At 40.3% G+C, this 12,137-nt stretch overlaps 1 protein-coding gene across 1 annotated transcript in view; it reads left to right on the forward strand.

Moving 5' to 3' along the window:
- LOC143041079 (uncharacterized) overlaps positions 1 to 12,137 on the forward strand; it is a 94,625-nt gene that overhangs the window by 34,592 nt on the left and 47,896 nt on the right. The window contains exons 2-4 of the mRNA XM_076212761.1: positions 10,093 to 10,452; positions 10,818 to 10,947; positions 11,956 to 12,112. Of these exons, the coding sequence (XP_076068876.1) occupies positions 10,284 to 10,452; positions 10,818 to 10,947; positions 11,956 to 12,112 (456 nt within the window). The 5' untranslated portion in view covers positions 10,093 to 10,283. The remainder of the gene's footprint in view (positions 1 to 10,092; positions 10,453 to 10,817; positions 10,948 to 11,955; positions 12,113 to 12,137) is intronic.

The raw sequence follows: 12,137 nt of genomic DNA on the forward strand, positions 1-12,137 counted from the left end.
AAATGCACACCCAGACTTAACGCACTTAAGTCAATCACTGGAACAACATTTGGACAAAACAAAGAAACTAATATAACAATATACAAACAATGCATACGCTCAGTGTTGAATTATGCGAGTCCTGCATGGGCTCCTAATCTCAGTGAGACACACCACAACACCCTTCAAATCACACAAAACAAAGCCCTAAAAACAATTACAGGCTGCACAAATACAACACCTACAGACCATTTACACCATGAAACAAAAGTCCTCAAAGTCAAGGACCACCTTGACATGAGAGGCACACAAACACTTGCCGCAGCCACCACAAACACATTACACCCGCTACACTACATAGCAGAACACCCACACACACCAAGAAACATTAAAACAACACCCAAAGACCTTTATCACGCACAGATACTCTCTTCTCTTCCTCCACAACCACCAAATACCAGCCTCCGGAAACATATTCATAATCATATCACTCACCGCTCCATTAACACACTGAAAGACAACACACTGCTGCATGCCAGACCCCCTGATATCCACCCTTCTGAATCCTCTCTCCCACGAAAGGACAGTCCACTTGGCCAGACTGCGGTGCGGTCACCACCCAGCACTTCTAAGCTACCAGAAGAGGCTGGATGACCACATTGTGAACAGCTGCCCAGGATGTAACACTTCACCCCATACCATACAACACATAATGGAAGACTGCATTATACACAATCATGCACGCAAACAACACAACATACGCTCTATAAAGGATTTGTGTGAAAACCCAGTTTCGGCTATGGCATTCCTTGGGGAGACGGGACTGCTCGGACAGACAGTCTAGGGAACGACAACAACAACAACAACTACCGTAACTAACATTTTCAACTAATTGTTACACAACATCCCAAACATCTGGAAAAGAGTTCATATAATCCCTATTTTGAACTTGAAGCTCTTGAAAACTCTGCATCCTAAAAGGGACTTTACAATCCACAATATCCAAATTAATGGAAAGGTTGATAAGAATCAAATCACCACCACTACATGTAAATTCCTCCAAAAGCTCTCTATATACTCATTTGAATTTATCCAAAATGCTTCCCTCTCTTCTTCATTTTTCTGACTACCAGGACAGTTGGCACTCACAAAAACTCGCATCAACCATCCTAATTTCACCTTCAGTCACATTATCCTCAAATACGCTTCACTCCACTATCCACTCAGTACTCCAACAACTCTAAGATACAAGTCCTATAGAGAAATCCTTCCCAAACCTGACAAGAACAACACTAGCATGTCTGCACTCAGGACACCATTATACAATGTAACACAGGTTTGGTTTATTTGTATATATGTATGTATGTATATGTATACACCAGTGGCATTTTTCCCCATACAACAGAAGTAGCCAAAATCAAAGGCATAAATCCACACCCACCTACCTCATCCCTATATACTCCACTCTCATTCACCACCCCTCCCTCCCTCTTTTCTTGGCTCCTCCTGGATGAAGGGTCATCCCTGCATCTTGTCCACTGCCCTTGGTCAGAAGCAATGCAGCAAGACACAGCACATCCACAGCAAGGCCATTTCATATATTTAGTGACCCCCCCCTCGATATCCCCCATCCCCTACCCATTCCCTTCTATGCATCACAGTATCATCCATACACAACCATCCTCCACTCACCCCTATCTTCTGTCTTCTCCCTTCCTCAGTGGACATTCCCCTTTCCCAATGCCCCTTTTACCCCATCCATCCATCTCCTCTTTGGCCATCACCTCATGTTCACTCCATCCACTTCAGTCCTCCACACCTCTTTTTACTGATCTTTCTTCAGTCATTCTTTCCACATGTTCAAACCAACCCAACACACTTTCATCCAATATATCTCCCAACTCCCTTTTCACCCCCACTCTCCTCCTCACCTCCTCATTTCTCATTTTATCCAGCCTAGTAACCCCTACCATACCTCTCTTATGTTCCATTTTTCTGACCCATACAGTGCTGTTGGCATAATCACCCTTTCATACAAACTCCTCTTAGCATCCATTCCCAAATGTCTGTTTCTCATTACACTTTTTAATCCCCCAAGGCATTTACTTACTTCTCTCAATCTACATTCTATCTCCACCTCCACTCCTTTTCCCGCCACATTCACTTCCAAGTATTTAAAGCTATCCACTTCCCTTAATAATACTTACTTCCAATTTGTTGCCATCAGCTCCCCTTGTACATCTCTTTACCTTACATTTACCCACATTTATATTCAACTTCCTTCAGTTGCACACCTTCCCAAACTCTGTCACTAACTTCCTTGATCCATCCTCTGATCCTGCTACAAGAGCAGTGTCATCAGCAAACTAACTGGTTTATCTTCCACTTTTCTCCATTTTCTTTAAAATGCCTTGGTAGATTAAAAAGTGTAATGAGGAATAGACATTTGGGAATGGAGGCTAAGAGGAGATTGTATGAAGGAGTGAATGTACCAACAGCACTGTATAGGGTAGAAACATGGAACATATGAGAGGAAGAGAGAAGGAGTTTGAATGTTTTTGAGATGAGGTGTCTGAGAAGTATGATGGGGGTTACTAGTCTGGATAGAGTGAGAAATGAGGAGGTGAGGAGAACAGGGGTGGTAAGGGAGTTAGGAGATAGGGTTGATGAAAGAGTATTGGGATGGTTTGGACACATGGAAAGAATGAGTGAAGAAAGACTAGTGAAAGAGGTGTGGAAGGAATGAACATGAGGGGCGACCTAGGATGAGATGGATGGATGGGGTGAAGGGGGCTTTGGGGGAAGAGGGGAATGTCTGTTGAGGAAGGACAGGAGAGGACAGAAGATGGGTGAATGGAGAATGGTTGTATATGGATGATGATATGGTGAATGAGTTGGAATGGGTGGGGGGATGGGGGATGAGGTAGTATGTGTGAGAAAAATTTGACACAGCCCGAAGGGATTTCTCCCAGTCTTCTCCTTTTCTGCATGAGGGGACGGAGGGGGAGTCACTAATTTAATGAAGCAGCCTTGCTGTGGATGTGCTGTGTCTTGAGTCACTGCCTCTGACCCAGGGCAGTGGACAAGATGCAGGGATGACCCATCATCCAGGAGGTGCCAAGATAAGAGGGAGGGTAGAGGGTGGAGAGGAGTGGAGTGTATTATGGATGGAATGGGTGGGAATGGTTTTTATGCCTTTTTCTTTTTGGCTACCTCCCTTGTAAGGGGGAAAAATCCTTTGGTATATGTATGTATCTCCAATCCCCAGCCCATTACCCTTATGTTTACCTCTTACACAACCCCATCCATGTATAAATTGAACAGCCAAGATATAACACATCCCTGGTGAAGTCCCACCTTTACCTCAAACCACTCTCCCCATTTCTAATTCAAACACTGCTCCTACAGGTATATATATTATTTGTATATATTTTTTAATGCTCATATTTTTTGTCACTGAATTAAAAAATCACATGTGTTTTGACATAACATCAATAGTTTTTAAATTTATTCTTCATTTCATACTTTCTTGTCACATATGCAACTTTTCTCTATGGCAGTTTGTTGATTCAGTCTATTCTAATACTGTAAAGGTAAATACACAACATTTAGTACTTTTTCATATATTGAAGGGTATTTAGGAAGTACAATGTTGAACAAACAAAACAACTCTACACTGTAAATGCTTTGATAACTTTTCTTGAGATTAGGAGTGCTTTGGTTTTTGAGGTTTTGTAGAGTGCATACGTTCATGTCTACCTCCCTTGTAAGGGGGAAAGAGCCTTTGGTATATGTATGTATGCATACTTTCATCTTTTCTGACTAGAGACCATATATACTCCCATGATCCAGCAAATATGCCACCCTCGATCTTAGCCTTGGATACCTTTGGAAACAAGAGACAAATTTCTTGAAAAACTTCTCCAAAATCTAATGCCTTCACAAACTGTTTTACCAATCCTAGTTTATTATGAAGTGGGGGTAATAAGACTGTTGGAATTCACTAGAGTCTGAGAACATTTAATATTCCTGGCTGCAGTTCAATTTGTGGGGGCCAATGAACTTTCTTTTAAAGATCATCATCAGCTCTACTGTCCCATAAGCAAAGGAAACATGAATAATTTGTGTATCCTCCTTGCAAGGCAAGCAAGAAAGCAATCATCTTGAAATAACCACTAACATCCCATTTGAATTGAGCATAAATTATTTTGTCAAGAAGTTATTTGACATTATCATAGTTTTCTTTTGTCTGTATAGAGTGTGGAAGAGGCAAAGAGGTATATTTATTTCCATTGTGGAGCAACATGCATTTAGACTTTGTGTTGAGCTATCTATTAACGCTTGCCTTTCTGTAGGATCATGCTCGAGTCCAAGACCAGTAAACAAACCAATTACATCTTTACAATAACACAGATCATTATTAAAAAGAATTCAAAGAAATAAGAAAGAATACAAAGAGCACTGACCAAGATGGGACCAACACTCTCCAAATTGACATGCAAAGATTGTCCAAATTGGAACTACCAATTCTGGAACAAAGAAGAGAAAGAGGAGGTCTACAGACTATTTATAGAATTATGAAAGGAATGGGAATCCTAGATAGAGATGATTGATTAAAGTGGGTCAACAGAAAAACAAGAGGACATGAAAAGAAACTCAAAAAGGACAATTATAGAAGAGATCTGAAAAAGAATAGCTTTCCACACCTGTAATAAATTAGATAGGGCAACAGTGTGTGCAAATACTATTCAAGAATTTAAGAACAAACTTAATGCTGAAAGATACAAAGATGAGTCACTGTGAGCATAGCTCCCTTCCCATATAATACAACTAGGTGAATAATGTCACAGTAAATTTCAAATACTTCATGCTGTTTCCAGTACACAGATGTCCTGCAATCTTCCCCTAGTAGATTCCATTCCTTCAGCCTTAATGTAAGAAGTTCAGCTCCTGATTAAATCATCTAGCTCATTCTGACTTGAAAAGTGAGGGTTTGAAATTGTTCTTTTTGACGCAGCCCGAAGGGATTTCTCCCCGTCCTCGCCTTATATGCAAAGGGGGACGGAGAGGGGGGGGTCACCGATTAAATGAAGCGGCCTCGCTGTGGATGTACTGTGTCTTGCGACACTGCTTCTGACCCAGGGCGGTGGGCAGGGTGCAGGGATGACCCGTCATCCAGGAGGTGCTCAGATGAGGGGAAGGGTGGGAGGGGTGTGGAGTGTATTTAGGGATGTAATGGGTGGGAGTGTTTTTATGCCTTTCCCTTTTTGGCTACCTCCCTTGGAAGGGGGAAAAAGCCTTGGTATATGTATGTATGTATGTACAAAAGCTTCATCCATTTCTTGGGTGCTGCTATTTATTGACTCTTCAGATGAAATATCCATTGCATCTTCCATCTGAAAAGAAAAATAACTACATATAGCAATTTCAACAAAGACTTGAATAACATTAGTACTCCATACATCGTTATGTTTGGACACTAAAGAGATTGTCTTTCTTTTACTTTTCTGTACTTTGTCACATCAGTCATTCAAAATTAACAGTCATCCTGATGGTTCTTTGGCTCTCTCTATACTCTGGGAATTGCAACAGGCATTGCCCTGCCTGTACCTCTTAACCATCCTTCTAGAGTAGATCAACAACTTCCACATATCACATGAGGGGCCCATGGTTTCTCTAGGTCACCCATGGGAATTCCAAAATAGTCTGTATGCTATCCACAATTTGGCACCTTTCACAATTTTATATAATACCTTAATATATATATCTCTATCTCTCTCTCTCTCTCTCTCTCTCTCTCTCTCTCTCTCTCTCTCTCTCTCTCTCCCCCAATACCCATATAATACCCACACACAAAGCAAAATGTATTTGGAGAATTTTTATATCCTCTAGTAGTCATCCTGAAAATAACAGAACTTGATAATTGATCTGAAAGAGAAAATTAGACATACATTTAACTCTGGAACATAGAATAATTCCAAATATATGGTAACATTGAAAGATGGTACACTTCTATAATGGTTGATGATACAATAAAAAATAATTACACTTTTGGAATCAGCAGAGAAATATTTTGCAAAAATTGTTATGTTGTGTTATTAACCTCTTCAATACAAGTAAAATTTTTGTGCACAGCATCAGATGCCTGAGGTATGATGATTGATGCATCACAATACTCACATTATGAAATATAAGGTCACTGCTGTATTAATCATTCTCTTTCACTGAGTAATAATAAACACAGGAAACGTGATCAAGCCAGTTCACAGAATTTGGGGGTCATCTAGAACTACAGAATGAATATAATTAAGATACCAAGACCAGCAACCTCATATACCTACTCTAGCCTTATGATGCCTACGTAGGTGTCATCAAATGGAAGAGGTTAAGACTGCACCAATAGAGAATAGGCATGTCCACCAAATCAAATTGACCCAGATGGAACCACTACACAGAAGACACAGAACACCTCATACCACTGTGCCTCACACTAACAATTCCCTGACAACAACACTATCTCATCTTTAAGTGACTTATGGTCCCACCTGAAGGCACTGTGTATCTCTCTTTCTTTTTCTCGCTTTCCCCCTCCTTCCCTCTCCTCTCTTCCTCCCTCCCTTCCTCTCATGCCTCTTCATATATATATATATATATGTATGTATGTATATATATATATATTTTTCTTCTTTTTTCTTTCTTCCCATATGTGAACAAATGATGGAAAAATAACTGAATTTTATAGAAGCCTGGTCTAGAGACTGAATGACACCTTGTGGTGTGGATTATAATGTACTTTGGAGACAGACAATGCTGAGGTGATCCTGACACCTGTCCCATATTAAGTGCAGGTGGCCTTTAAGTTAAGGAAGGCATGTATGACAGGTATTTGAGCTATAGATTCACTAAGTTAAACATTACAGTTCTGAAAGAACAAAGGCATTGCCAGCAGGAGCCTCTTACTAATCAAAGTGATGAGATTCCAATGCATATTTACAAGTAAACAGTCTTCCCCTGCTGGTCTCGTACAAGATAAGTCATTTATTCACGTATATCTAACTGCCAGCATTATATTAATTGTTGATGTAACAAGCTGATTTTAATATGTGTAGGTTATAGGGAAGGTTAGTCTTGAGGTTCCCAGTTAGATAAATTGTTTGAATTTAAACTTGATTTGGGATTACTAGTAGGGCTTTGACTTTTAATAGGAATTTACCCTTTAGGGCTACAGAGAGCGGGTTGCCTAGTTCCACGCTTTTTCCCTGTGTTAGAATTGGAAATGGAGAGAGCAAGTGCTTTGATGTAAAGATGGGACTACATTAGGGATGTGTCATGTCACCATAGCTGTTTTAATGTGTGCATGGATGGAGTGGTGTGGGAGGTAAATGCTAGCATAATGGGCATGGGATTGGAGATGATTAAAGAAAATGGAGAAAAGTGGGAGGTCAGCCAGTTGTTGTTTGCTGATGGCATTGTGCTTGTGGCAGGGTCAGAGGGGGAATTAAGGGAGTTAGTGATGGAGTTTGAGAAGGTATGTGATAATAGAAAGTTGAAGGTAAATCTGGATAAAAGCAAGGTGATGAGATGTACAAGGGGAGAGGATTGCAGTGAGTTGGAAGTAAGTCTTAAAGGCTGGAGGAAATGGATAGCTTTAGGTATTTGGAATCGGATGGGGCAGGAAAGGGAGGAGTAGATATTAATTGTAGATTGAGAGATGCAGGTATGAGGGGATTAAAAAGCGTAATGAGAAGTAGGCATTTGGGAATGGATGAAAAGAGGAGATTGTATTAAGGGGTGATTGTGCCAACAGCTTTGTATGGGGCAGAGACTTTAAATTGAAAAGAGGCAGAGAGGAAAACATTGAATGTGATTGAAAAGTATGGTAGGAGTTCATTGCTTGGATCAACGAGAAATGAGGAGAACTGGAGTGGAAAAGGAGGTGACATATAGGGCTGGTGAAAGAGTATTAGGGTGGTTTGGACCCATGGAAAGAGTGAGTGATTAAAGATTAGTAAAAGAGGTGTGGAAGGCAGAGGTAGAGGGAGTGAACTTCAGGGGATGACCAAGGATGAGATGGATGGATGGGGTAAAGGGCGTATTGAGCAAGGAATGGAGAAGGCAGGAAATTGGAATGAGTGGAGAGTGGCTGTGTATAGATGATACTGTTATGCAAGGAAGGGAAAGGTGGGGGATGGGGGGTAGGGAGTGCTTATGTGTGAATATTTTGATACAGCCCGAAGGGATTTCTCCATGTCCTCTCTTTTACTGCATGAGGGGATGGAGAGGGGTGGTCACTGATTATGTGAAGCGGCCTTGCTGTGGATGTACTATGTCTTGTTACATTGCTTCTGACCCAGGGCAGTGGGCGGGATACAGGGATGACCTTTCATCCACGAGGAGCTAAGATGAGGAGGAAGAAAGGGTGGTGGATGGGAGTAGAATGAGTGGGAGTAACATGCCTTTGACTTGGCTACTTCTCTTACAAGGGGAAAAAGGCTTTTGGTATATAGATACAGGAGTCCCTCAAATAACGCGGGGGTTAGGTTCCTGAAATTACCGCGTATGACCAAATCCGCGTATGCTGACTTTCCATATTAAATACTGAGAACTGTATGTATGTGTATGTGTACATGTATTTACCTAGTTGTATTTTGCGGGAAGGGGAGCTATGCTCGTGGTGTCTCGCCATTGTATCCCGCAGTATCTAGTTTGCTTTTAAACTCATGAATGGTTTTTGCGCATACTATTTCATTATCCAGTTTGTTCCTAGTGTCCAAAACTCTATGTGGAAAACTGTTTTTCTTCAGTTCTCTTCTATAGCTATGTTTTTTTATTTTCTTTCCATGTCCTCTTGTGTTTCTCTTGTCTCAGTGAAGTAAGTCCTCTCTATCAAGTATCTCTGTGCCTTTCATGATTCTGTAGATGGTCAATAGGTCACCTCTCTCTCTTCTTTGCTCCAGTGTCGGTAACTCCAGTTTAGCCAATCTCTCCTCGTATGATAGGTTTGCAAGTGCAGGTGCCATTTTTGTAGCTGCTCTTTGGATTGTGTGTGCGTGCGTGCGTGTATGTGTGTGTGCATGTATGTGGCATTTGTGGTGTATGTATATGTTTGTGCATATATACGTGTGTGTATGTGGCGTATACACGTGTGTGTGTGTGTGTGTGTGTGGCGTATGTATATGTGTGTGTATGTGGCGTATGTATGTGTGTGTGGCGTGTGTGTGTGTGTGCGTGCGTGCGTGTATGTGTCTGTGTTCACATGTACAAGTAAGCATGTACGTGTGTCTGTGTTCACATGTACAAGTAAGCATGTACATGTAAGTGTCTGTGTTCGTATTTGTGTGTACACGCACGCGCATTCACAACATACACTGGTTGTCTAACACGTGTCTACGTGTGCGGCGTGTCTACATGTGTGTAAGCATTTATATGTCTGTTTTTGATCTCCCAAACCACCACCGCCAGTAACAACAAGAACCTCATAAGAGAAATTAAGACACGACAAGCGAAGTAATTATCAGACTTATTAGTTGTGTTCCAAACGAAAGAAACATTACACTTCAATAGGTTAGGGCGGTAAAATTTCACGATAGCACGGCGCAGGTGGTGGAAGCGACAAGCTAAAGCTTGTTGGCTACCCCCCTATCACCCCCTACTCCCCCTCTCCTCCCCTTCCTTCCTCCTACATCAGTATCCGGAGGTTGACACGTAACCGCAGGCAGCCACCCACGGCTATCCCCTCGCCCCACACCCTTGTTTGAGCAGTTCCCAGTGTACATAATGACTGCGTTACATGAGGATCGACTGTATATGGTAAAATTGAAGGCAGTCACCACAAATGTTTGCGATGTTGCCATGTGTGTGCATATGCGTGCCCGACTCGGCGCGAATTTTAAAACGGTTCTCTACATTTGAGATGGTTTTGAAATATAATCTGTATATGATTGAATCCGTGTTATTCGAATCCACATTATTTGAGGGACTCCTGTATATAGACAGACTGACCAAAAAGGATATTTCACTAGGAATATTCATTTAGAGGAAAAATAAATAATGACATAGCATAGCATCCTGGCAGGAGCCCATTAACTGATTTTTTATATTTTTCCTTTTCAGATATGGAGGAGGAAACAATCAGACTACTGAAATCGTGTTCATAGCTACTGGAATTGTCAGGAAAATGTGGAAATGACACAATACAGTGATTCAGTGCTGTTGTTTGAAAAAGAAAGTTGTTTTCTTTTTCTCTTTTTTTTCCTATTTTCCTAATGAATTGTAGAGCTAAGTGTGCTCTATAGTTTGCCCTCATGAAGCCCTATGTCAGCAGAACCAATATGGATTCCAGAGCCTTGGAAAAGAAACTTTCGAGTGTAAAAGAAACCGCAGAGGACATTCAAGGTCTTTCAAGATGGTGTCTTCAGCACAAGAACCACCATCATTCTATTATTCAGGCTTGGTCACGGGCAGTCCGAAAAGGTAGTAGGGTTTGATTAACAGAAAACTCCTGTTACACATTTTATTTTGATGCTTTATAACTTTATTTTTGCAATTTCCTAGCAGGCTTAGCACTGTTGCTTGGTAGTTTTTCATTTTAAAGAAATTACCCATAGTTTGATGGTTTGAATTAAAAAAGTTGGTAGATTGATGTTCTGTTTGTTTAGAAAATGTAGTTTTGTGGTTGCTATGATTATCATGCTTACTCTTTTCTTAAAATTAATCCCAAATATAGCATACTAATATTTCATTCATTTTTGGTTTGATATTGAACAACATTTTTCAAACAGTGCAGACAAGAGTATGGTTCAATTTGACAACAATATCATGTACCTTATGATTTTCAGCCAAAGTTTCTCATCGTCTGACACTTTTCTACGTGTGCAATGACATTGTGCAGAACAGCAGGCGCAAGAAAGTACTTGACCTTGTCCAACATTTTGCCACTGCCATCAAGGAGGCAGCTCCACTTGTTAGGTGAGAATATGAATAGCCTTTTACTCATGATTTTGATAGCTGTAAAGCTGTTTGACAATTTTTAACCATTTTAATTGGAGCAGACATGTTATGGTTTTAAGATTTTTTATTTTTTTTTATTCAAATTTATTTTTATATATTTTATTTATTTAGAATGTTTAACTTATTACTTTATTGTCTTTTTTATAGTTATCATTATTTATTCATTTATTTTTTGTATACTGTATGTATTTTTTTTTCTTCTTTTAATAAGAATTGTTTTGAAAAATCCAGCAACAGTATATGCATATACTGATATTATCTGAATTTTGCCTTTTCACACACATAGGGTCAACAGCTGGTGACTACTCCCCTCCTCTTGCTTCTTTCAGCCAATGACACACAAATAGTCCCATATCAATACAACCCAGACAACAGTCCAGATTTTCTTCCCAGAAAGATCTGTAAGAGGGCCTGGGGGATTGTTGCCAGCCACTGTGGGGGTGCATGTTTTCCATTTAGTAAAAATCAAGGCAACAGTGATTGTTATTCACTAACTTGATACACATTAGCCCAGCAGTGGCTGGCAGTGGTTCTCAGGATCCCAAGAATTTCTTTGGAAAGAAATATTGGACTTTAGCTCGTTAGGACATTTTTATGTCACCAACTTTAGTAGTAGTAAGAGGAGAGCATTTGTTAGTTGTCAGCTCTTATGTGAAAAGGTGATATAGGGAGGGGACTTGTGCCTAGATGTCAGATGAAGGTGCTGGTGTTGATGGTTTTTGAAGCCAGGCAGCAGGGTGATAATCCACTTTGATCTTTATCTCACGGGACCACCCATGGAGCCCATTGTAGCCCCCCCCCCCCTTCTCTCTCTCTCTCTCTCTCTCTCGTACTAAGTAATGTTTATAGCAGTTGTTCATGATTTATATATATAGATAAGTATCTAAGATATTGTGATATAACATAATTTGTCATAAGGACAGTTTTACTCTTATTTTCTTCTCTTTTATTTTTTGTCTAACATAGAGATGAAAAGATAAGACAGAAAATATTAAGAATATTTAATATATGGGAAGAACGTGGTATCTATGATGCCAAATTTGTCGAAGAACTAGGAGAAATAGTGGAGAATGTTGGAACAGTCAATGCCACTGAAAATGAAGTTGTGCTCTCAAGCTTTCAGGTACAGTATGCATTGTTTAGTTTTT

This window comes from Oratosquilla oratoria, chromosome 30 (genome assembly GCF_046742065.1).
Source record: "Oratosquilla oratoria isolate Oo_2021 chromosome 30, ASM4674206v1, whole genome shotgun sequence".
Classification (NCBI taxonomy): Eukaryota; Metazoa; Arthropoda; class Malacostraca; order Stomatopoda; family Squillidae; genus Oratosquilla; species Oratosquilla oratoria.